Source organism: Bactrocera neohumeralis, chromosome 5 (assembly GCF_024586455.1).
Source record: "Bactrocera neohumeralis isolate Rockhampton chromosome 5, APGP_CSIRO_Bneo_wtdbg2-racon-allhic-juicebox.fasta_v2, whole genome shotgun sequence".
Taxonomy (NCBI): Eukaryota; Metazoa; Arthropoda; class Insecta; order Diptera; family Tephritidae; genus Bactrocera; species Bactrocera neohumeralis.
The window spans coordinates 77153006-77178920 of NC_065922.1; the positions used below are offsets into that span (position 1 = coordinate 77153006).

The 25915-nt window shown below is 38.4% G+C and overlaps 2 protein-coding genes across 8 annotated transcripts in view; one reads left to right on the plus strand and one right to left on the minus strand.

Annotated features, from left to right (window-relative positions):
* Window positions 1-9531: 9531 nt before the first annotated feature.
* LOC126760106 (cytospin-A) lies at window positions 9532-24142 on the minus strand. 5 transcript variants are annotated; one of them, XM_050475513.1, is made up of 12 exons: window positions 24066-24142; window positions 13799-14869; window positions 13573-13713; window positions 13144-13320; window positions 12088-13020; window positions 11882-12025; window positions 11643-11823; window positions 11421-11569; window positions 10513-10644; window positions 10258-10450; window positions 9886-10160; window positions 9532-9813 (listed from the first exon to the last, which is right to left on the minus strand). In XM_050475513.1, the coding sequence occupies exons 2-12, from the start codon at window positions 14552-14554 to the stop codon at window positions 9724-9726; spliced, it is 3171 nt and encodes a 1056-aa protein (XP_050331470.1). In that variant the 5' UTR covers window positions 14555-14869; window positions 24066-24142; the 3' UTR covers window positions 9532-9723. The 5 variants fall into 5 exon arrangements, with proteins under 5 accessions (XP_050331470.1, XP_050331471.1, XP_050331469.1 ...); XM_050475514.1 differs by lacking the exon at window positions 24066-24142 and adding an exon at window positions 23493-23932; XM_050475512.1 differs by lacking the exon at window positions 24066-24142 and adding an exon at window positions 23400-23932.
* Window positions 19483-25915, plus strand: part of LOC126760110 (zinc finger protein 329) — a 30830-nt gene continuing 24397 nt past the window's right edge. For 2 of the 3 annotated variants that reach the window (XM_050475522.1, XM_050475523.1), the window contains exon 1: window positions 19485-19843. In XM_050475522.1, coding sequence (XP_050331479.1) covers window positions 19658-19843 — 186 coding nt within the window. In that variant the 5' untranslated portion in view covers window positions 19485-19657. Of the gene's footprint in view, window positions 19844-25915 lie in introns of all 3 variants that reach the window. The other variant, XM_050475524.1, reaches the window with a different exon arrangement.

Here is a 25915-nt window from a genome sequence, read left to right on the forward strand (position 1 = left end):
TATTGCGATTAATTTGAAAATGCGTTCGGAAACGACGCCGAGCGGCTACATAGCTACCACTTTGATAAAAAGCTTTCACGGCAAACGAACGTTGTTGCTTAGTCCACGGCTCCATGTCTACTGAAATGCTATGAATAGGACAACACAATGGTGACCTTGGCTGCTCGCCCCCCACCACTCCTACGCTCCTGCGCGCTATTTATAATTGCAGTATTGACTGCCGCACCCTGTATTTCGATAGACAAATCTGTCCATGGTATTTTCTATTCGATGAATTGGACCGACCCCGTACCACGAAAAGCATCCCCATAGCATTATATTTCCGCCGCCGTGTTTTACAGTCTTTTTAGTGAATTTTATATGAAATTCTTTCCCTTGTGGTCTGCGCACAGTCCTATTTGCGTCATTTCCAAACAAATTTATTTTCGTTTCGTCGCTCCAGAGAATGTTTCGCCATTTTCGTTCGCCTTCTGCTCCATGCCATGATGCATGCGAAAGAGCAAAGTCTTTCCTCTTTTTTAATTTCTCATGAGCGGAACTTTGCGAGCTATTCTGCCAGGAAGATTTGCATTCGCTAACCTCCTCCTAACGGTTCTACTGGATATTATGTTCCCAATTTCTCCTGCAACAGTCCTAGACGACAGAAAAGGTTTTTTTTTTTTTACCATGGACAAAATGTAATTATCGGTCGTTAAAGAGGTTTTTTTGATAACCCCGCGGCGGTCTAACGATTTTGGAACTTTCAAAGCATTTGTTACGAAATTCTGGGAGCGTCCTAATGTTTCAGCAATAAATTTGTAAGTTTTTCCTTGCTTACGCATATTTTGGACCAGCTTCCTCTCCTCAATGCTGCAGTGGTTCGAACGTCCCATCTAATTCAAAATTTTACTTATTTTCTGCACTAGTAATTTAGCACAACATACAAACTTACCTTTTTAAAAGAATTTGTGAATAAAGCTTTAACAGTTTTAAAAATACGGCAGACACACCTATTTTCGTGACCACGCTAAATTGCTCGGTTCGCAAGTAAATGATTTTTTTTGTTTTATACTTATACAAGATAACTGTTTTAATTTGACAATTTAAATGCAACGCCTACTTATTCTATCGATTATATCAATTCATTTGAAGTCAAATATCGAAATATCTCTAAATTCAGTTATATTTGAGCTCACACCTATTTCCATGTCCATATGTGTATATATGTAGAATATTTGTACAAAATTAAACGATCGATGCAGTAGTTTTTTCTGTAGACTGGTCACCGCCTTTAAAAATGACATATTTGGGAAAATCGATTCAATGTTTTGTACACTCAGCGCAGGTAGCTGGAAGGCGCGCAAACCTAATTTAGAGGTACCGTTATTCAACCTGCTGTAACTTCGTTAGTTTTTCTTATTTAAACTGAAAACTATTTTATTCTATGAGAAGTGTTTCAATCTACAAGAACTATTTTAGTCTCTAGTTAAAGTTTTCTCTCTCCCTCCTTTATTTTTCTCCTCCCTGCCTATATTTTCACTGCTCTCTGAACTGAGTTGTAATTACTTCATTGCGCTCATTTTGATTGTGATAGTTCACAAAATACCAATATCTACGCACGAAAATGTTCACGAGTTAATTCCATTTTTTGACCGAGATGAATAAAGACCTTATTTGAGCTGAGAACTCTTTCACTCTATGAGAAGTGTCTCAATCTACGAGAACTATTTTAGTCTCTAGTTAAAGTTTTCTCTCTCCCTCCTTTATTTTTCTCCTTCCTGCCTATATTTTCACTGCTCTCTGAACTGAGTTGTAATTACTTCATTGCGCTCATTTTGATTGTGATAGTTCACAAAATACCAATATCTACGCACGAAAATGTTCACGAGTTAATTCCATTTTTTGACCGAGATGAATAAAGACCTTATTTAAGCTGAGAACTCTTTCACTCTATGAGAAGTGTCTCAATCTACGAGAACTATTTTAGTCTCTAGTTAAAGTTTTCTCTCTCCCTCCTTTATTTTTCTCCTTCCTGCCTATATTTTCACTGCTCTCTGAACTGAGTTGTAATTACTTCATTGCGCTCATTTTGATTGTGATAGTTCACAAAATACCAATATCTACGCACGAAAATGTTCACGAGTTAATTCCATTTTTTGACCGAGATGAATAAAGACCTTATTTAAGCTGAGAACTCTTTCACTCTATGAGAAGTGTCTCAATCTACGAGAACTATTTTAGTCTCTAGTTAAAGTTTTCTCTCTCCCTCCTTTATTTTTCTCCTCCCTGCCTATATTTTCACTGCTCTCTCAACTGAGTTGTAATTACTTCATTGCGCTCATTTTGATTGTGATAGTTCACAAAATACCAATATCTACGCACGAAAATGTTCACGAGTTAATTCCATTTTTTGGCCGAGATGAATAAAGTTAAAGTTTACTCATCTTTGTGGCTCTCAATAAGATTCAACAGTTCAATCAAAGATGGCTCGCGCCATCTCTATGCTGCAATTCAAAGGTCGAGATACTTACCTGCTAAACTGCGCAAGGTTGTCGATTCATCCATTCAACAGAATGCTTTCTTTGCTCTTCCAGAAAACATTCTCCTTAGTATGATGACTAACGAACGGATAGAAGTCAGAAAGTTGGCCCTTGACCTTTCCAGCCCTTGAGCTGAATTTCAAAGCTAATAATTATTACGATATGATTAACTGGAAGACTATTACCTTGACTGTTCCACCAGTTCTTTGTTCAGTCGGCTGTCGGGAGACACTGCAGAGGTATGGAAATTTAGTGAATTCCCCTCTCACACCGTGGCAGTCGAGAGAACTGTCAAACTGGTGACAGAGGCATCTTCTAAAGTTATTGGCCCCCAATCTCGTGATCGTTTTATACGCTCTACACTGAAATCTAGGCAACAAGTGCCAAAGTTTAGTACAAAATCTGATTTTATCAATAAATTTGACACAGATTCAGACTAAAACTAGCCTGACATATGGTTGGTTGGGTTAGGCTTGGGAGGAACCCGAAGAGCAGCCACCTCCACGCGGTGGGTTCTGGGTGACCGAATCGAAAAAAGTCCGGAATCGACCCACCCTAACCTGCACTCATACACAAAATAGCAGTAATTAAGGATCCTTTTTCAGCTGAAGCAAGAGCTCCTATCTGTCTCCGGCCTTTCATAGCCAAAACCTTCGGCATTTTGTTTGGCACAACGGATATTCCAGTTTCGTCTACGTTGTAGATGTTATTTGGGGTAAATTTGTATGTTACCATCTCCTTTTCGAGCAAATCAAAGAAAACTGCTACGTTTTCTTTCGAAAACCCTCTAGCACGGGCTATAGAGGTGCTGGTTGGTTGACGGAACGACAGAGATGGGTGACGTCTAAGGAATAAACGCAACCAATCCCTTCCTGCTGTTTCCTTTATCATTGGAAAAGGGTTTGGAAAATTATTGTTGACAGCCAATTGAAATGCTAAGGATCTTATATCATTCCGTGTTAGTCCAAACAGTTTCGCTTCCATAAGCAGTATATACTCCACAAGGGAATCTTCGAGTTCAGGAGGGAAAACCGGTTTCCTCCCAAGTTTAGCCGCCACTACTACCTCTACAGGTCTTCCCTCATCTGCCACTAAACGCCTCAACGTGGTTTTTGGTACATTATACTGCTTAGATGCCTTCAAAAACCCCATTTTTTAGTCTTAACTGCAGAAATTGCTTCCATCATATTTTCTTTGCGCCACGTCTGTCGTTGTTTCGGAGCTGGGCTTGATTTTGAAGCCATTATTATCCTTCAAAATAAAAGAATTTAGTATTATAGACTTTGAATGAAACATGTGTCAAATATGGCCCACTGGTCCATATTATCAACATCTAAATGGGCCATATTGCCCACACCACACATTTTTCACTTTTTTCTTTATTTATGCATACTTCACTAGGTATTTATTAAAGTTAGATTCCACTTCAAGAAAACAGGTTCAATCACTGTATATTTAACACTCCCAAACATATTTTTCAATTAAAATTTAACAAAAAAACACCTTAAGAAAACGTACCAAAATAGTATAAAATTACCACCAAAAATATGTTTCGGGCTATACTGCGCACGTCTGGCTCACCACACTCGTCAAACAACACTGAATCGTGCTTTGATAAAATATGAGCGAAATGAAGTCAGTGTGTGATGTCTTTGCTTTGTGGTTCAGAATATATTGAGGTGGGCCATATTACCCACATGGGCCATATATCCCTAACTTACTCTACTATGGATACAATCAGGTTTGGATCAAGTTTCGGCAACGTAGCTGTTATGGGAATTGATTATTAGTATCACCGTCGAAGATTATGTTTTCACAACATCTAAACTAAAAATAGGAAATTTTATAAAAAAAAAATCGACCTTCTCACTAAATCTTTCCATTCAAGTTAAACCAATTTAATATTAATTATGAATAATTATTGCAAAAAAACGTAAACATTTAACATTTAGGAACAATACTCTTTAGAGTTATAGTTTTTATTAATTAATTAAAAGAACGCTAATGGAAAAACTGTTCGGAGTTAATTTCCGTGACTTCCTCAAAACCCCAGAGATGTTCAATGGGTTTAAGTCTGGACTTGTTGATGGCCATTGGAAAACATTGACCGAATTTGCGTCAAAAAACTTGTTCGTTAACTTTACCGCGTGCTTTGGATCTTTATCCTGTTGAAATTTCCATATAACAGGCAAATTCTCCACGGCCCACGGCAACATGACATTTTTCAGAATGTCGACGTATTTCTCCTTATTTAAAATTCCATCAATCCTATGGAGTGGAGCAACACCGTACCAGGAGAAACATTCCCACACTATAATTGAACTTCCATACTTCGCTACGAGTGAAACATAGTGAGGATTACATTTCTGGTTGATTAGCCGTCGAAATATATACCTCCGACCATCAGGACCTATGCGATTAATTTTTATTTCATCGCACTATTTATATTGACTCTAATTTTTGTATTTTTGGGTATTTCAAAATGTTTATTACAAAATGCTATGCATGCTAAAAGAATTTGTTTTATCAGTAGAAAATGTGTAAGCAGGCTGCTCTTATTTCAAGAAAGAGTTCAGGTTTCGAAATCTTTCTTGAAGTGGATAATGTTTATTTATGGATTATTGGGTTTATGTATGTCAATATGTGACTATATAGAAATTAGCAATCGATATTGAGTTGCTTCAAATCTTTAACTTCACATATTTAAGTTAATTAACCTTCTTCGTCTTATTGGAGTTGACATAAAGCCATACAACTTTTGAAGTATATTAGAAAAAATTTTCATTGAAAAATATTAATAAATAAGCCTGTGTCGGTGAATCTCCAGAAGAAAAAAGTGGTTTAGCGGTGAACATTATAACTCGTTACCGGATCATCTGCTGCATTTGCTGCTTTTTAACAGCAACCTCTCTCCACTCACTGCTCTCTCAGTTGAGTTGTAATTGCTTCATTGCGCTCATTTTGATTGTGATAGTTCACAAAATACCAATATCTATAAAGAAAATCGAGCTAGTGCTCCTCCTATGCCTACTATCAAGTACCAAATTTTATTACAAAATTTCTGCCCTCGCCGCCATGATTTCTACCCTTCTCGTTCTATTTTCTTTGGTTAAATCAATATCGTTCTCGTCCCCACAAATCGAGCTAGTGCTCACAGAAATTACGTAACGAAGGCCTGTCCTGCCAAAGAGTCCTCAGTCACTTCCTCTACAATTAGTTCCTTGAAAGGAATCAGGAAAAATGGCGACTGCCTGAAAATAAAAATAATTTTTTACGCTTTTTTTTTTGAAATTCCTGAATTTTTTTGACACAATGCTGGTAATTTTGACACGATACTGGTAGGAACGATAACGGATTATATAAAGAAGGTTCACACAATATTTCAAGTAAATCGGTTGTATAGAACTTGAGATAATGCCGGCACCGTGTGGAAAAAAGTAGTTTCGAGAAAAACGCGTTTAAAAAATTCGGCCGAAATGGGCTAGGTACTGCGTCACTAAAGTAACTGTAGCTCTTAAAATAATTTTAATTTTTAAAAATCCTTTGGAGGATATGTTCTTAAGGGTCTAAACTTTAAATATATGAAAAAAATCGAATTTTTCAAAATTCTTGAGTAGAATACCCCCATAAGTGAAGCTGTAATCACCAAGAGCATATTTCATTGAATTGAGAATTTCAACTACGCCCATGTTAACTAGAAACATGTCGGGTGCGTTCAAGTTACGTAATAATTATAGCAGTACAGTAATGTTAAAGACAAATGCGTTAAACACTTTGCACTGATTACTTAATTTAAAATTAAATATGACACATAATGTCTGAGAACTGTGTTAATGAAAAAATTTATATTTGATTATTGTAACATTTTTGTTTTAAATACTTGAAATGTTTAAAAAAATACATTTAAGTTACGGCACCTATAGTGATATCGGTGTTTATTAAATAGAAAAATAAAATGTACCTATATAAATATAAGGAAATATATTTTTAATACAATAAGCATGTAAAAAATAAGAATATGAGCGCCCAAAACTGTCTATTATTACAACTAGAGATCTGCACGATAATTATTATTTTACTTTTTATCATACATATTTCTTTTTTATGTGCACATCCAATTATTTATATACTTCATTATTTAATTAAAAAGGCGAAAAAATTAAATGTTTTGCTTAGGACAAAATCCATAAGTCCCTAATGTTAAACAATTAACTCTTTAAATCATAAGTATTATGAACTAAGATATACAATATAATAAAAAATAAAAAAAAAATTGTTGTAAATTCTCTAAATACATATGTGCGATTTCAATTTATTTCCAACAGAAGCATAAATCCAAACAAGTAAGTAAAATAATAATTGTGCGGCCTTTTTTCATTTTTTCAATTAAAAAAAAAATTATATCTATTTATTTTTTTTTTGTTTTTTTATTTTAAAGTTTTAATTTTTGAAAGTTTGCTTCAAATCATAAAATAAATACATAGAATATATGCATGGAAATGATGAAGCAAACTAGTCAAATTTAAAAAATGTTTACTACTTTGTTGTTTTATGTTAATATAAATTTAATAAAATTTGATTTTCTCTAAACGAATTTCGAAAATAATTGAATTTTTGGTGCTATTTTTTAATAATAAAACTTGAAAGGTCCTATTTTTTGTATTTTTCAGCTCAAAAAAATGCTTTTCTTAAAGTCAAACCAAACATAATTTAAATTTGTTCTATTATTTATTAATTAAAAGCTTTGCTTTGAAAATTCAATAAACATCTTTAGTAATCACTAACTATCGAAAAAGTCTTTTCGTATTTCAAATCAAACTTCTACTTATTTTTTTTATTTTTATACTAATAAATAAATAAACAAATATGTACCATTTTGGTCGACCACTTTTTTTGCAGAGACCAGAACGAAAGCGAGCGAATCATTGTTGTGCTACACGAACTGTACAGCATCGTCTCTGTAAACTTCACAAATTTCATTGGTGGCTTGCGTGACGTTCTTCATTTTTTAGACAAAAATTTCAAAATATAGCGAATTTCTTCATTATTTTCACTCATTTTTGAACAGCTGTAACTTTTCAACTTCCCCGAGTTTTATTTTTTTGTTAAATGAATCTCACCTTTCCAACACTATATGGTATGACACAATGTGATTGGTAGCACTGGAGATACAGGTATACGACTGCAACGACATCTACTGACAAAATACGAAAAGACTTTTTCGATTACCCAAAATTTTATCATTAATACATGCAAAACCAAAACTTGTAAACCCTAAAACCAAATAAATAACTGTAATTACAACACAATATTTATTTTTCTATTTATAAACAACTTTATCATTTTTTCATTCACTGCTAATGACGCCTAAATTTTAGGGAATTTTCAAAATTTTTTGAGTTTTTTCCAAAGTACGAGACAGGCTTTATAGAGAGACGCATAACAAAGATTTTTTTAAATCAAATTTCAAAGGAATGGGTAAAGTAGACCTAGAACTATCATCTTAATCACCTCAAAAAAGTAGTTTCTGGAAAGGTGCGTTTAAAGTTTTACGTTAACGTTTACCGTTATAGTTGCCACCAAACTTAAACGACTATAACTTCGGAAATAGTTTAAAATTCTTTAAGGAAATTTTGAGTATCTAAACTATTGAATTATGAAACAAAATATAAATTTTCTCGAATTTCTAGTCAAGAATTTCAAACATATACAGGGGTGTTGTGGAATCTGATAGTTATCGGAATCAGAATTGAAATCGTTCAAAAAAAGTAGTAGGTGTCGTGAATTCAGTTATTATTGGTTTGATATTCGAAAAAGAATTTGTATCGGTTTTGGGTGTCACGGAAACCAATTTTATCGGTTTTGCTATCAGAAACAAAGCAAGAAGATAGTCGCTCACAGATTTGAAATGTAAGTTAAGAATACAAGTTATTTTATTATTTCGAATTAATTTATCTATTTCTATAGGGGAAAACATAAGTATCAAACACGAAATGTCTTAATTATTGACTTTTTGGAAAAAAAATCCGGATATCTAAAGATAATAGATTTACAAAACGTAATAAACGTAATTTAACTCCCAAATGCATTCGATAAATGTTATCTCTTAAAATCTTTCTTTAATTCGGAACTCGTTAAAAGCCTTAATGTACTCATTTGCAAGTTTTGTCACCTTAGTAAACAGCTGATTCGAATACTGGTTTTGCGTATGTTCGAAAAGACGAAAATCCAAACAGATTCTGTGACACCCTTGGAAATCAGAATTGGTTTTCAACTCTGACAGCGAAGCAATTCTGTCTTGGATTCCACAACACCCCTGATATTTACAAAAGGAAATAGGATTTTAGTGATTCTTTTTTTATTTTTTAATAATCGTGAAAATAAACTCTTAAATATATTTGTTTTTTTATATTTGTATATGTACATACAGTTGATTACTTTTTTCACATAAATTAGTTTCCACTACATTTTTCGAAATCTTTTCTCAAACCCTTATTTGACTTTTGAATACGCTTCACCTAATCTTTTACTTCCTTCTACATTTACTGCAATGTGGTTTTGCAATTATTTTTCTGTGTATCATTTGCGCCTAATTGTATGCTACAAAACAGTAACGCAGAGAAACGCTTAAACAACAAAAACATTTTTCAGTTTTTTTCTCAAATGACATTACGTATCTGTCAGTTTGTACAAAAACGAACTAGTTCTGAGTGTGTAAGATATCGGCCTTTTCTCCCCAAGAAGCTACTCATGTACCATTGCATATGGCTGCCTTACAAGCTGTAAAATTTTTTCATTTGTGTAGGATATTATAGTTTCGGCGCAACTTTTATTTTTTTGTTTAAATTTTAAATGAAATATCTCCCGTTTTTTTTATAATATATTTCTTTTATTCAATAAATTAAATATGTGTAAATTACAATAATAATAATAATGCGAAAAAAACACTATGGAACAAGAGTGTGATAATAAAGTGTGTATGTATTACGCCATTGCCACTAAATAATGTGTCTATCAAGTATACAGCATACTGCGTTAAGTCTTAGTTTTTCCCATTTTCATTCACGCTCACTACATTGCCATCCGCGCATACCGCCCTAACAACACACAGCAGGAAAGCGCAAATATAAGCATTTGTTGCTGTCCAACTTAGCTCACAACATAGTGCAAGTGCGCATGTGCGTGTTTGTCATGGCGCTCACGTCTACGTTTCGAAATGTTTGTAAATTGCCGTTACGTAGGACATCACCTGCGTCCAGTCGGGCCGCTCGAGCTGACACATGTCGTTTATATTCTGTGAATTGGGCAAATCGGGTGGTTAAAATGTGCATTTGTGTGCGTTTATGTATGTGTGTAGTTGTCTTACCAAGGTCGTTTGTATGCCCACAGATTCGGCCGCCGCAAACGCCAGGGAGAAGTTGCGTCGCTTGTTGGTCGGATTGAGCGTGTCGTAGGGTATACGATCCGGCAGATAGGAATGTAGTATTGCACAGAGCGCTAAACCGTCATTCCAGGACGAACTGAAATTCGTTATGTCAATATTGCGATAGCCGACTGTTTTGTTTTGACACCATTTCAGCAGCGCATTGCGTTTTGAGCCGCCGTTTTTCGCCAGCATATTCAACGGATCCTTGCGTTCGCCTGCAAAAAAGAGAACGCAAATATAAAATATAGTATTTTGACATAAATTGCACATTGTGTAGAAAGCTGTTTGTATATGTGTGTCTGATTTACTCACCACTTAGCAGCGATTTGCTCGATACACTGTTGAGGCCACTAAAGTGATGCAGGTTCGAAACTAAGCTAGTTTGTGTTGTTGTTGCTGGCGTTTGTTGTTGTTGGTGTTCGCGCAGCGGTCCTTTGGCAGGTATATTGTTGACGGTATTACTGTTTGTAATGCTGTTAATGGTTGTTGTAGTTGGTAGACGCACCTAAGCAAAACGATCAAAAAAATCTAAACTAAAACAGTAACAACAAAATAATTGCTACTCACATTCTCAGTCCAGTCGTTATTCGTTGTATTATTGCCAATGACCGGTGGCAGTAGATTGCCCGTTATCTCCGGTGTAGCGCTATTTAAGCTAGATGTGGAACTGTAATGTGACTCAGTTTCTTCGACTTTGGGCTAAAGGTGAAAGTGGAAAGGAATAAATTTTAATAAATTCGAAAATCTGTTCCGTTCCCATGACAGATGGGTCCACGTAAGCGGAATGAAGCCGAATTTATATTCGCTCAAGGACTGTCAACTGGACAGCATTACTCCAAATTACTTCAGGTATGTTTTCTTGCCGCTAAAACCACAACAAGGTGAGCTCTTCCAAAAACTTTGAAAACTTTCATTTTCTGCCAACCAATTGTGCTGGCTTCGCTTTCTCTCTATCTACCTTTACACTAATTCGCAAACCTTAAATTTCTTTTCCGATAAGTATTCTTACTTCCACTATCCATTGACAAATTTGAGAGAAAAAATCTTCAATCAAAACCCAAAATGTAACAGAACTATCTAAAGCACAGTTTTCTTCTTGGAAGCTTTCGAAATCTGTGTTCATCGCTTTTAGTCGCTGTTGTTGTTGTAGTGGCAGAATTATGCCGAGTTGACAATCCTTGGATGGATAAAAATCCGGGCCCGTTCCGGTTACGTAGACCCGACTGACGTTGGAACGCCGCTTTTAGTCGTCGTTTCTAAAGACGGCGCAAATGATCTTGACAAAGTATCATTCATTGAGGATCAGTTGCATACAAAAATAGAAGTAACAGTCGAATTTTTATAGTAAGAGTTTCAGAGAGAGTATTTCAAGCAGCTTTAAAAACTGTTATTGTGTCGACAAAACTAGCTAGAATCGTTGGGGAATCTTTCATTTTTGTAGAACACTATACTAGTGCCTGTTACCTACAACCCACCTTATTGTTTTCAATGCTCTCGATAAGCGTCTTCACCGACAGCCGCGAGTCTTGCCGATTCAGACTGCTGCCGATTTTACTGCGCCGCGAAGCCATTTCTTGTTGGACAGTGGTCAGCACCGATTGCTGCGTTTCATTCTGTTGCATTTCTGTAATTTATGTTTAAAAGTGAAAACAGTTAGACGACTTCCGGAAATGTTTTTTTCTTTATTTGTATAAAACCTTGACGCTTACGTTGTTTTGTCAGCTTCTCTATTTGCTGCTCCAGCAGTCGTATCTTCTCCTTTTGCGTTTTGTTGTCGAGCACCAGCTGTTCGCGCGCACTCAACGCTTCAGTCTTAAAATCATTGGCCACCCGCACCGTCATTAGCAAGTCCGACTGGAACTGTTGCCATTCCTCTGCCTGAAAAGAAGCTGCCGTTCAGTGGAAATGCGTTACATGTCTTTTGCAGTGTCGTTACCTCCTGTTTGCGCAGCTTCACTTCCTCCTCGAGCTGTTTTTCGGTCGCATTCAGTTTACCCTCCACGTCGCCCAAATGCTTCTGCGTCTCGCTGAGTAGGTTTTGTAACTGTTGCTTGTCTTCCAAGTGACATTTGCATTGCACCTATCAAATTGTCATACAATCAATATGGAGAGTTGGAAATACATCGTAAGCACCACACTTACCTGCAGTTCGTTGGTGCTATCGACTAGCTGCTGATGCTCGCCGCTCAACTTGTCCTTCTCCTGTTGCAACTGCTCCAGCCGATATTCCAGATGTGAGACGGCACACTTGGCATTATTCTTTGCGACCTTGCACTCCTCAGTCACTCCGGACAGCTGTTCTTTGATTCGTCGAATTTCTGCCTGACTGCGCGAATACTGATTCTGCAACTCGGCCACGCGCTCCTCCAACGTATCCTTCTCTTTGCGCGCCGCGTCCAATAAATCGGTAAGATCGGTTTTTTCACCACGCGCCAAATCTTGCTCCAACTCTTCGATTTTTGAGCGTGCATTCTCCAGCAGCGTGCTCAGGCGATTTATCTCGATGCTGCGCTGTGAGATCTCCTCTTTGGCCTGTGTTAGTTGCGCTTCAATTTGTTTGCGTTCGGCATTCGCCGCATCGACGGTGGAGTCCAGCAGCGCATTGCGTTCGCGCATACGTGTACAATCCGCCAAGGCGGCCTCCAGCTGTTGACGTAACTCCTGCAATTCAGCATTGAGCTCCTCCTGCTTGACGAGTATCGCTTCGCGTTCTTCCTGCGATGTCTTAATCAGATCGAGTAGCTTACGTTCGCGTTCAGAGGAGCTGATTTCGGTGCGTAGCGTGTTGATTTGTGTGCGCGAATCATTCAGTTTCTCAGTTTGGCGACACAGTGTCTGAAAGAGCACATCCTTCTCTTCGGCTAAACGTTCGTTCTCCGCCTGTGCATCACTCAACTGGGCCTGCAAATCGGCTAGCTCTTGAAGTGTGGCCTGCAGTTCTTCATTGGTCGAATAGTGCGTCTCCTCCATTTGTATGATCTTATCTTGCAGGCAGGCGACGGAAATTTCACTTGATGAGGAGTGCTTGTCCCAATCGGGCGTGAGACAGGGTGTGCCCACGTCATTGTCGGTAGTCTACAAGCCGTGGAAGAACAGTTAAAATTGTTTATAAATCAATAATGTAAAATATTTTTATTTTTGAAAACCTTCCGCTGAACGAGAAGGTTGGACAAACCAATAGACTATTGGTCAACTTACACTTGGCAGCGCAATTGAAGCCGGCGCCGAACTATGCAATCGCTGCGAGTCTTGTATGATTTGGTGTTTCTCCGCGTCTGATAATGGCGAGTTGACAACATCACGCAAACGATTGCGCAACGATTCATTCTCGTACTTGAGATTTGTCACCTCCAATTGACTTTTCTCGTGCTGGCTCTGTGCGCAAGAGGAAGAAAAAAAAATAATATGAAAATACGACGTTGTGGCATGCCATTTAAAGTGTCGGCGTTAATTAAATCACACTACTTGCAGCTGACAATTAAATAACTGTAAATCACCTGCACTATGCAAAGTTGCATTGCGGTGCAGAAATAGCGCAAACAGCTTGATTGTTGTTGCTGTGTGTATTTACCAGAGATTTACAGTTATTTAATGGCGATATTCTTCTGCAAAAAATTGATCCCCCACCTGCATCTTGAGCAGCTCCGCCTTCAATTTACCCACTTCGGCCTGATACGGCAGCAGTTCGGCAATGCGCGCTTCCAGCAATGATTTTTCGTGACCCAGACGCTCCAGCTGCGCCTGCAGATCCTGCATTTTGTTGTTAGCCTGCCACGAGGGTGTCGAAAACATTATTCGAATTTGAAACAAATTAAGTAAATGTTTTTGTATCCGTATTGTTATACTGACGTACCTCTAACAATTGTTGCTGATGTTGTTGTTGCTGTTGCAATAGTTGCTCGTTGTTAATGAATTGCTGATAATTGGCCGCATTCAACTTGTACAAATCTATGCCCGCTTCGGCTGGCGTCGGCAGCGCCACTTGCCCAATGGACGCGCTAATCAATTCGCCGCCGGTGGTATAATTGTTATTGGTTGCTGCGGCGGCGGCGGCTGCTGCAGCTGTATTAACCGCGGAATTGTGACTTCCCGGCGCAGCGGCTATTGTCGTCATTACATTGCCAACTGGTGCGGCAGCGACCACGACTTCAGCGCGTGCTGGCGGCACTTGTGGCTGCGCTGTCGCTGTCGTTGGCAATTGTTTTGGCTGCTTCTGACCCTTCTTGCCGGTGCCGGCGACCTTTGGCTTCTTGTGTGGCAAAGTATTGGCGCTGTTGGCGCCGCTCAGCTGCGCTGCGTTGCTATTATTGTTGGCGTGGCGCAGCGACTCCGGTGTGCGACTGCGCGTGCGCGCTGCTAGTGGTGTAACGATATTCAAATCACCGTCGCCTACGTCGACGCCGCGTTCTGTGATCGGATCGATGGGCGGATAAAATGTGGCTGTGTTGGCGGCTGCGACGGCCGTCGGTGCGGCGGGCTCCTGACTGCTGCTGCCGACCGTATTCAGCGATGTGGTGGACTGCGATTTGTGACGGCTGTTGGAGGAGGAATGCTTCGAGGAGCCCGAGGGTCCTTGCCCTCTGCGGAACAACGATTTCAATTTGATCATTGTGTTTTAAATACAGTTACGAGTTAATTAAATTTAGTTTTGGGAGTGGGAACTTGTGGGCGAAGGAGAGGTGCGTGGGCTGCTGATGCGAAATTGTGCGTTCTTTGCTAGTTGCTAGGATGGTGCGCCTTTTTTGCGCGTAATTCGCTTTTATTTGAAAATTATGCAACGTTTTACACTTCAAATGTTTAATGTCTTTTCTTAATTATCTGCTAATCGTGTCTTTTAGCAATTTAATTTTCATTTTTTACGGTAATAAAATTATCTGACGAGTCTTTGTTTTAGGCTGTTTGCATTCGTTCATTGTCGTTTTTTCTGAATTACGAGAAAAAATTTGTATGAAATTATTTGCTAAAACGCTGTGCACATTGGTCCCTTAGGAGTTTTCAATAGAAAGATTCTGTGAAAGATTAATGGTCCTTCGCGCGTTGGACACGGCGAATATCGCATTCGATGGAACGATGAGCTGTATGAGTTATACGACGACATAGACATAGTTCAGCGAATATAGAGACAATGGCTAGATCATGTCGTACGTATGGACGAAAACACTCCAGCTCTGAAAGTATTCGACGCAATACCCGCTAGGGGAAGCAGATGAAGTGGAAGACCTCCACTCCGTTGGAAAGACCAGGTGGAGAAGGACCTGGCTTCGCTTGGCATTTCTAATTATTGCCACGTTGCGGAAAGAAGAAACGACTGGCGCGCTGTTGTTGACTCGGCTATAATCGCGTAAGCGGTGTCTACGCCAGTAAAGAAGAAGAAGAAGAACCCCTGCCTTAAAATTGTTATTTTTGTGAAGTAAATAAAACCCAGTGATGTCAAGCTCTCATCACGCAATAGCATTATCACATCCATCGCTCAGTTTTCATTTTGCTTGCCCTCAATGGGTTAATCAAAGCAAAGCACAGCACAATAATTTGATTGTACTCGAATGAATGACCATGCAACATGCACGAGTATGACAATAAGTAGCATTGTGGCATTGTGTGTTGTCTCCATTTTCGTATCACATCGACATTTCACAAGCTGAAACCGCCGACTTCGGACCGGTATAGCGTATAGCTGCCATACAAACTGAGCGATTGGAATCAAGTGCTTGTATGGAAGGCCTTTTCATTTGACGAGATATCTCCACGAAATTTGGCATGGGTTATTGCTAAGGCAATGGGCGCAATAGACCTTAGGTCGCGGTGTATACCTCATTCTCCAATCGAATGGTGTAATCTTTGAAGAAATTGGGCAGGTCGGATCACTGTAGCATATAGCTGCCATACAAACTGACCGATCGGTATCAAGTTCTTGAAAGGAATTCGTGAAGGGTCTTTTAGGTGAATTTAAAGTTTTTTCTTGTTCTATACTATGCTATGCTCTAAGGAATGCACCTGTGAAGGGTTTTTATTATATATATGAAATTCTTAGGCGATAATTGATTGATTTTTCACGACCCTGCTAAAAAATCTACTTTTTTTTACGATTAATATAATAAATTTAAAGAAAGTTAAGTTTTAATAATTCGCTACAGGATTTGCCAATCCTATTGTATGTACACGCGTATGTAAACAGGAAGGCTAATAAAAATAAATAAGCTGAAATCCAAACGGCGCTGTGTCGAGCATAATTAATAAGAACGTGCTGACGATCGAAAATTGGCGGAAGAGCGCTTTTGCGACAACGTCTGCTTACGTATATGAGTGTGTATGGGAAAACGACGTAAGACTGTCTTAAACTGCGCAGCCTTATTGTTCAATAAACAATGTGTGGTGGTGTGGCAGAAAAATAAATGATGGAAACTATTCGACAGAATAGAGATAAAAAAGCGCTTAAATCGACTTTTGGGCGATAACAGTGGTAGCTAAAAATAAAACAAAACTGCAAGCATAGATAAAATGCGAGGGGATTTTTGTTCATATTTTTTAAATTCATTCAAGCATATTTTATTTGCGATTTTCTACTTCTGAGCTCAAATATTTGTAACCACAATTTTTTCACGCGCTTTGAGTTAGCGCAAATCCGCGATGGTCACTGGCAACCACATGATTCCGCCAATTCAATGTCAGCGTCGTCGTTTTTTCGTGCTTAATTACTCCTGAGCCATATCTGGTGGCAATCGTGTTGCTGTTTTCTAATTGACGTTCTACGTCCCAATGAAAAACGTAAAAACATGTGATTTTTGTATAGGTCTATATGTATTTGGATTGATCACCACCTGCGCATAATAATCATACGTCTTGGTGCTTCAATTCCAATCAGTAATACATTAACAAAATTTTATACATACATACATACTTATGTACGCATGCATTTCTATGTTAATCTAATGTTTTTTTTATTATTATTTATATTTTTACACTAATTTGTGCTCTTGCTGGCATTATTGCTCTTTGGTTGCACACTCTGTGCATGGCTGGAGCACACACACTCACATGTATACCTGTATGTAGTTACATACTATGCATGTAGATAAGCGCTGAAATTACTCAGGTGAAGCGTTGTGCTCATTTACGCTAATATTCGTTACTTTCCTCGACATTTTTTGTCTTTTAAGTAATTTATTTGTGCTTATTTTGGTGATTTTTTTTTTCTTTTTAATCATTGACTCGAGTATTTGCTTTTCTTTTAATGAGTCAAATGGCAGACACAACAGCTACTTTGTGTGTCATTAGCCATAGGCAAGTCTTGCAGCTATTGGTAATGGACGAAAGCAGCGGTTGCCAAACTTTTCACTGATATATCTATTCGTAATGGACGAAACCTTTCACTGACGCATCCGAATGCCACTAGAAAGTACTGCAAGAAAACAGACAATAGTCAAACCCAAGTAATATTCGAGTGTGATAATAAGGTAACCGCTCAACCTGCTTGTATATACGCGAACTAGTCGCTCAGTTTTTGAGATATCGATCTGAAATTTTGCATACGTTGTTTTTTCCTGAAGAATCTGCTTATTTGTCGAAATTGCCAATATAGGGCCACTGTAGCATATAGTAGTCATACAAACGGACCGTTCAAAATCAAGTTTTTGTACGGAAAACTTTTTTATTTGACGAGAATACGCAAGAAATTTGGCATGAGTTATTGTCTAAGGCGATAATACAACCTCCGAACAAATTGTTTCGATTGGACCACTATAACATATAGCTGTCATACAAACTGGCCGATCAAAATCAAGTTCTTGAATGGAAAACTTTTTTATTTGACGATATAGCTTCACGAAATTTGTCGCTGATTTTTGCCTAAGGCTGAACAGATTTTGTTCAGATGGGACCACTATAGCATATAGCCATATAAACTGAACGGTCAAAATCAAGACAAAGATCTTTTTTTTGCTTTTCAGGCGTACTTTGGGAACCACTGCGTGCCGGTAAAGCAGTTAGTCATACAAAAACACTTACTTGTATGTACATATGTATGCTTGTTGGTGTGCAGTGATAGATAGCCTACTACTAACCCATTAAAATATACGGTCTAAAGAATTTTTGTACGTATGTATGTATGTCCCCTATGTAGTTGACGGAATAAAAGGTTTCTCTTTCAAACACAGAGATAATACTTTGATGTTGTCTGAGGAACCCACTTAGGTAGCAAGTAAATCACTATTTCAAATTTTCTACACATTTCGTTCGCATTATGTTCAAAATCGGTTCCATGCTTTACAAGCACATGCAGCGAGCGGTTCAAATCCACTTGTGTATGTATGTATGTATGTAAGATTTCAATTTATATATTCTCTTTGCCACTTTTCATATTCCACACTTTTCGTATTTGGCATTTGCTTTTCACTCTGCTTGTTCTTATTGCAATACTTATCCTTCTTTAAAGTATAGCTTTTGTTGACTCCAACGTTGCAACCAGCGCGCTAAGTGCAGCGGCAGCCAAATAAACAAGCTTTACAATTGCAGTAGTGCTCTTCGCACCGCTTCGTGCCGCCCCGCACTCAATGTACTTGTTGCTGTCGTAGTGCAGCCACCGCTTGCCGCGCTGCTAGCTTATAGTCTCCACACAGTTAGCGTCATGACACACTGCAGGCTCCATGCAACTCTGGCTGTGGCTCTGACGGCTTTGACTCCATTGTTAATGCTCTGTACGCTTTGTTTTATTATACAGTATGGCCCGCACTAACATTTTCACTTCGACACAGTGCTGACGGATATGTCTATGCAATTGTTGTTGCTGCCACTGCTACTTTGTATGCTTCCCTTGCTTGATTTATGCAGCAATAATGGCTGTTTGTAGCGCTTGTTCGTAATAAATACGAGTACTTTCTTATGAGATACTGACTTTTCCTTCATCACTGCCTGTTTTCTTTCTGTATTCTGCTTTTAACATGATTCTCATGTGACTTACACATGTATAGCAGCTGGCAGCTACTCTTGACCTAGCTGTGTTTTGAATAAAAGATTGCATTTGGAGAAATCCTCAGGCGGAGCGAATGAAATCTGGGCAGAAGAATGAGAAACCTATATATAGATGAACTATTTTGACTGGAATGGTGCTTGAAAGTCTCGAGTGAAGGCAAAACACTTCTCTATTCCGAACTTCAACGGAGACAATCTTCGACGCGACGTAACAAAAAGAGTTCTATTCGTAGATCTAAAGCTTACAAAGCGTGATCAATGTGTGGGGCTTGAGTTACATAACTCTTCTTGCGATTCCGACTGAGTTATTTATTTGTCTTGGTTTTTTTCTGAATGCATAAAATGTCCGGTTTCTATTATCCATCATGATCTCTCGACGCTTGGTATATCCTGAACAGAATATACTAAGTTTGCCACTGGAGGAGTGCAGAATATACCTAGCAACTACGATATGCGAAAGTTAATTAGTTCCAATTCAAAACTGCTTGAGTCTGTCTTAAGTCCCACTTAGTTTAAGTTTTTTGATTCACATTATTCTTATTTCTTTCGTTGCAGATTGTTTCTATCATCTAGTTTGACGACTTTTAACAGCTTTGCAACAGCTGCTTAATGAGACCAAGACAGTAGGGTCTTATAATGAATAGACTCAAGTTTCGTTTGAAGTTATCGGACTTTTTTTGAAACACACAGAAGAAATCGTCAGACCTTATTATGTATCAGTCTGACGAGCTACGTCTGTTCAGTCATGAATGTCTGTCTGTCTGTACGATGCACACGTTTTTTACCGCCCATGAAATACGTGTTTGTCGAAACCACCTATATCTATATACCTGTTCACCGATTACCACGACAGCCGGTTCTACGCACCGGAATTGACCCGGATTTTGTCCGGCCAGGGCTGTTTTTTGGCGATCTAACCTCGTTTGAATCGGTGAGTATTAATTTTAAATATTATCTGTTTCCAAAAAAAATGGGTTTTAACTATTTTTATCTGGCCAATGACTATCAACTCGGCACCATACCTTAAATTATTTCTGGAATGTTTTCTACCATTACAACAACAGCAACATCGTTCAAAATTATGTTCTTGTAATGAAATCTCTTTTATTTGACAACAACTGTTTATTCTTCGCTTTTTATAAAGAATTACATATATAAGTTTGTACTAGTTTTGTAGCCTGTCTGACAAGTTTCGAAATTCACCCACAAAACAAATTAGAGAATTTATACAATTTACAAACGAAAAATTCACGTGAAATTTGAGGTTAGGACGCGTATTGAACAGTCCACCCATATTCCTGCGATTTTTAATTGTTTTTTGCGTTGTAGTGCTTAAGTAGTGCTTCCTTTTTAGCGGTTTTGTAGTGAAAGTAAAGCAGCCAATGCTTGAAGAGCGTGATTGAAAGCTTCAAAATTTAAAATATGCCGAAAAAATCACTATAAAAATTTTCGCAAATAAAATATGTAAGCGTCCACTTGCTCTGGGCAATTCCGCACGTGTGGATTAAGTGTAAACCATATAAATGATTGATTGAATGAATGCTTGAGTTGATTACTTGAAAATGTTATGACACCAAATTTGGTTTAAGCGGTTTATTGTGCATAGACAATACATATAAGCTTGTAAGTTTATCTTTATGCGAGCATACGTTTAAGTAGGCGGAGATACCGTTGAAATGGAGACAAGCGAATCGATAAGCAAGTAAAGAAGAAATACGTTGGAGGTTAATAAAACCCTCCAATTGGCTTGTAATAAAAGTAGTAAGCGCCTACAGACATACATACATGCCGCCAACTATTTGTGAACTCGTATTACAAATTGTATGTAAATGGAAAATTTCTAAGAACTCAAAGCAAAGAATAAAAAAGTTGAGTCGTAAAAAATACCAGAAAATGTGGACTGATAAGTAAGGGCGTAATAAAATTAAATTAAAAGTATTAAAGCTACATCAAAGACAGTTTAAAACGGCAAGGACGCTGTGGAGCCAAAACAAGCTTATTCGTCGCAGCAATGCAACGCATGACCTTGAGCGCTTTGCAAGTCCAAAAGCCAACATTTTCCATTTTTGGACCTTGTAAATCAAAACAAACTCATTTGCATACACAAAAATTCAAAACCTGAATTTGTTGTTGTAGCAATACAACAAAAACCAAACTGCGTATTATTTCTTACATAAAAGTAAAAAGAAAAAAGTTTCTTTAAACCGCACAGACAAAACGCTGCGCAACTTTGGCGCTTATTTATCCATATTTTTGTTGTTGTTTTTTTATTGAATTTTGTAATGGCTTTTTGTTGCATAAATTATTGATTTCTAGTGAAACTTCGCAGGCAAGTGGCAAACGATAAGTAAATAACAGTAAGAATGAGCGAGTTGGTCGCTCAGGTGCGTAAGTGCGCCGAGATGTTTTGTTGTTTAAGAATATTAAATGCTTTTCAGTTTCATTTTATTTACACATCAGCTCATCTCTGTACATAGACTTGTCACTCTTTCTAATACATACATACATTCATACATATGTACACTCATATTCGTGTGTTGCTTGATATCTTCCATGCCATCATAAATCATATACATATGTATGTATATAGTCATTTACTCATAAAGCAACCGACAACAAGCTGAAAACCACAATTCATAAGGCAGCTAAGATTAACGCTAATGAATCAGCGTTGAGCGAAGGGCGCAGCAAATAGACAAGACAGTGGAGCGAGTGTGCGCAGCGCAGCGCGAGAGAAGTGACAGCTGCTGTTTGACAGCTGTTGCGCATAAATGTGTTATCTATTAAACTCCAGTGCGGTTTTTCCCTCCGATTTCTTTAAAAATTTAGGAAGAGCGGAATATATTTGCTTGGAATAGCAAGCCTAAACTAATAATTTGAAATGAGGTTTTCATTACGTGCTTAAAGTTTTCCCTTGTTAGCTTTGAATGCAACTGCCTATCATTTAAATTGGGCTATCTCAAAACATTTCTATGCTAAGAGCCTGAGAATCTTTAGTACTGTTCTTGTTGTTGTTTTAACGATTATTCAATCCCCGTTAGGATGGTAAGGATTATCTAAGTTAACGTCGACGTCATCTAACGGGAGGCCCAAGAAACGTGCTGTTTCGACGGGATCGGACCAAAGGGTGTCAGATGAGTGGAGACTCATTGCACGCAGGACATACATATGTTGGATATGTTAGACCCCGACATATTCAACATATATGGACAAGTAGGAGTTTAACCTGCTCCAATATCCAGAACGAAGCTGCGCAAGTGTCACTCTCGTTTCTCGCGGCAACTCGAGCTCTTCTTATGCAATGGGTGGTGATTTCACTCCAAGAACTCCATTCACTGCAAGGGAGTCAGTAAAGGTGTTGATAGCTCCGCTGTGAATGACGGTCAGAGTTTGTCGAAAGTTAGTTGCGTCCGAAGTCCGGTCGGCATATTGTTCGATGTCGTCGACGTAATTGAGGAGAGACCTCTTGATGTTCCTAGGAGGTGGCTGCAGGAGGGGTGGTTTCTGCAAAAACATCCCAGCAGGATCTGGGTTTGCGCATGCAAACATAAATCAGCTGTTCTTTATTACCACCAATAATTACGCCACATAATTCCAAGGTTTTTTCTTGGAGAACCGATTTTGTTGTTCTATTTTGCTTTTGTCATGCAGGCAAGGATACATTTGCACTGCCTCGTTTAATTTCTAATTTATTTCTTGCGAAACTGCCGTATGCAACAACTTGAGAGTCCGTCTATCGGATTCTTCTACGGTAGAGTACCCATGGTCAATATGTCGCTCTCCATATAAATGCACATATTCAACTCAGTGTCAGTCAGTTGCATACTATTCCGCTACGGAATCAACGTACCCATTCTAATGACGCCTTCTGTCAATATGTTTCCATTTCAACAACGTTTTGAGTAACCCTAATGCAACATTTTGTAAATAAGAAGTTGCAAGCTTCGACTCACGTTTTAATTGCACCTTGTGACGGTTCTACCCATTTTAATGAATATTCAAAGCCTGCTTTAGTGATCACATATCCCTGACGTTTCAAAATTAAGAAGTCAACGCGAATACGAACAACAACAACAATAACAATAACTAGTGCTGCGAGATGAGTCAAGGGCTGTCGCTAACAAGCATAGTGAAGACTGTTTGCTCATAGGGCGGGTTTTGCTTGCGCTGCCTCGATCAGTGGGGTGGCAGGGCTGTCGGTTTTTTGGTACACGACATTGAGAGCGCATGAACGAATGCAAAGTTGTGTATTATTTGCCTTTGAAGTTCATTTTAGCAGCTGATGTACTATTTTTTCGCTGGCATTAAGAAGAGAGTAGTCTAAAAACACGGCCATTAATGTTTTTCATGTTGCTTAGCGATTTCATTGCATGACTAGGCTTCGTTAATGCCAGCGCTTCGTGGAGCAATCATGTCACACATACGAAATTTCACAATTTAATTGCTGCTAGAGTAATTTTCGCAATATTTTCACTCGCTTTTTGTACTTTGCTTTCTGTTGTTGTCACACAGTTGTAACACGCACACTTTATGTTCGGCATTTACCGATGCCTGTCGTTTAAATTTATCTCATTTATTACAATATTTCATGTTGTTGTTTGTACTGCTGCGCTAAACAAACAGTCAGAAGGTTCGAGCACTTCACACGCATTAATGAATAGTAAGCAACAACGCCCGAAAAATGGCGAAAAATAAATACAAGTGAAAAACACGCGCACACGAAACCGAATGGCGTTGCACTGTCAGACGTCTTGACATTTCGGCGTTTATTAGTACGCGATCATCAAAACCAAAAAAAAAACACAGTTGAGAAAAAAGCAGGCTCAAAGCAAAGCCAACAGTAAGAAAAACACTAAAAATCAGTAAGTAAATATGGGTAAACGCAAACGAATTGCTGCTCGGGCAACAACGCGACGATCGGACTGCGCCAGAGCCAGCAAAAGAAACCGGTATACAAAATCAAAAGCGCACGAACAACAAGTACGGCTATGTATGTTGGGACATGAGCCAGGAACGGCGACAGTAATTGTACAACAAATTAAACACAATAAAAATATATACATATATGTATGTATGTATGTATATAGGGGATCGTATAGCGACCGTCAATGATCAAAACACAAGAAACAATACAATTAACTTAGACGACCGACCGTTCGTTTGCTCACACAACCATTCGACCGCTCGTTTATCCAACAACTACATGGCGTCTACAAAACGATATCCGGTGCAAGTGGCGGCTCTCGATGGTTGTTAGCAGCCGATAGGTGTACTCTTTCCAACTCTACTACCCAACGACGATTACATTGGCGTGCATTTGTGTTGGTGTTAACTGAGCGAACCGGCAAAACTGGTTGGTGTTGCCAGATTGTTATTGTGAAGCCGCGTATTAAAGAAATTAACGACAAAATTCAATGTTTTAGGAAAATCAATCCCTATGCCTAATTGGAAGTAAATTCGGCAGTCTTGAGATCAGCCGCCTAACGATATGCCATGCACGATCAATTCCCGCGTTAGCTGGTTCTACGTACCGGAATTGACCCGAATTTCATCCGTTCAAGGGCTCTTTCGGCGATCTAACCCCGTTTGGATCGGTCAATTTTAGAATAGAATAAGAACCCATGCACGATAGGTGGTTTCAGCAAGAGGCGTTACATACCACCTAGCAGTCACCACTATGCATAGTTTGCAAGACCGGTTTTCAACGGGTTGTTTTTAAATAGAAGTGAGGTCAACGCCGATTGAACAAAAGTGCTAAGCATGTTCATTCATTTGCCTCTATACCTATGGAAAGTCGAGGTGGTGTTTTGAACTGTGTTATATTATTTTAATAATACAATCTGGCAACATCAAGTGCAGTGTTAAGCGCAATTGAGTGAAAGAAAGAGTCGTGTAAGAGCGCACAAACCAAACTGGCAATCGGAATGTTGATAAAACTACACCAATACATGTATACATAAATAAATACATACATATATATATGTGAGTGTGTAATGCAAAAGTGGTACGTGTGTGCCTGTAGGCGCTAACGAGGGTCACTTTACAGCAGGCAATTATCGGAGGAAACTAAAAGAAGTGTTAACAGAGAGAATGTTAATGGAATGAAAAGATGCATTGTCGCTTTTGATATTGTCACTAATAATTAATTACAAAACTCGAGCCTAAAGACAGGCACTACGATTGGTATTTTCTGAATTGGTTGCACTAACATTAACGCCACAGCTATTGATCGGCGCTGTAATGTCAATAACATATGTAATTGCTGTGAAATGTTAATGCTCCGTTACGTTGCTGTTAACGCTGCGTTGCGTTGCTGTTGATGCTCCGCTACGTGTGTTCTACAGTGGTGGACGCGAAAAAATATATATCACACTTTAAAGTTGTGAAATGCGAAGAGTGGTTGGCAAGAAATATTGCTTCGATCAAATAACTATGTAAATGGACTGCCTTTTACAATATCAACAGAAGAGTTGTGGCAACTAGGTAACAATAATCCGTTTATCTACTTTCTAGGGTATCCATTTAAAATTGTACTTTTTTCTCGTGTGTTAAAAAAATATCGCTCAGGTCTCACTACCTTTTGAAAGGTATAAAGACTGCGTCGAATAAAATTGTCCGTTACACTGATGAAAAAAACTTTAAACCTGCAGTCCGATTTTTATAAACTAAAATATTTTATTAAAAAAATTTATTTTAAATTTGAAAAACAGGAGAAGAAACCAAGAATTATGTTTTATTAATATTTTTTTCCGGAACCCCGTTCATTAGTGCTTTTCTTTTAAAGTTTTGAAGGTCTTTGGCTGCTTTTTTTGTTGTCTTCATCTCCGTTTTTTCAAAGCCCTGTATCTCTCAATCGGTCTTAGTTCTGCACAGTTAGGTGGATTCGCTTTGCGATTTCGTTCTTGACGGCGTTTCTATCCGGAACTTTCTGTACTTTGTACGTCTCAGCCCAGCTTTCTTCTTCGTCCGCGTACGAAAGATTCTGAGAAGTCAGGCTTCCTCG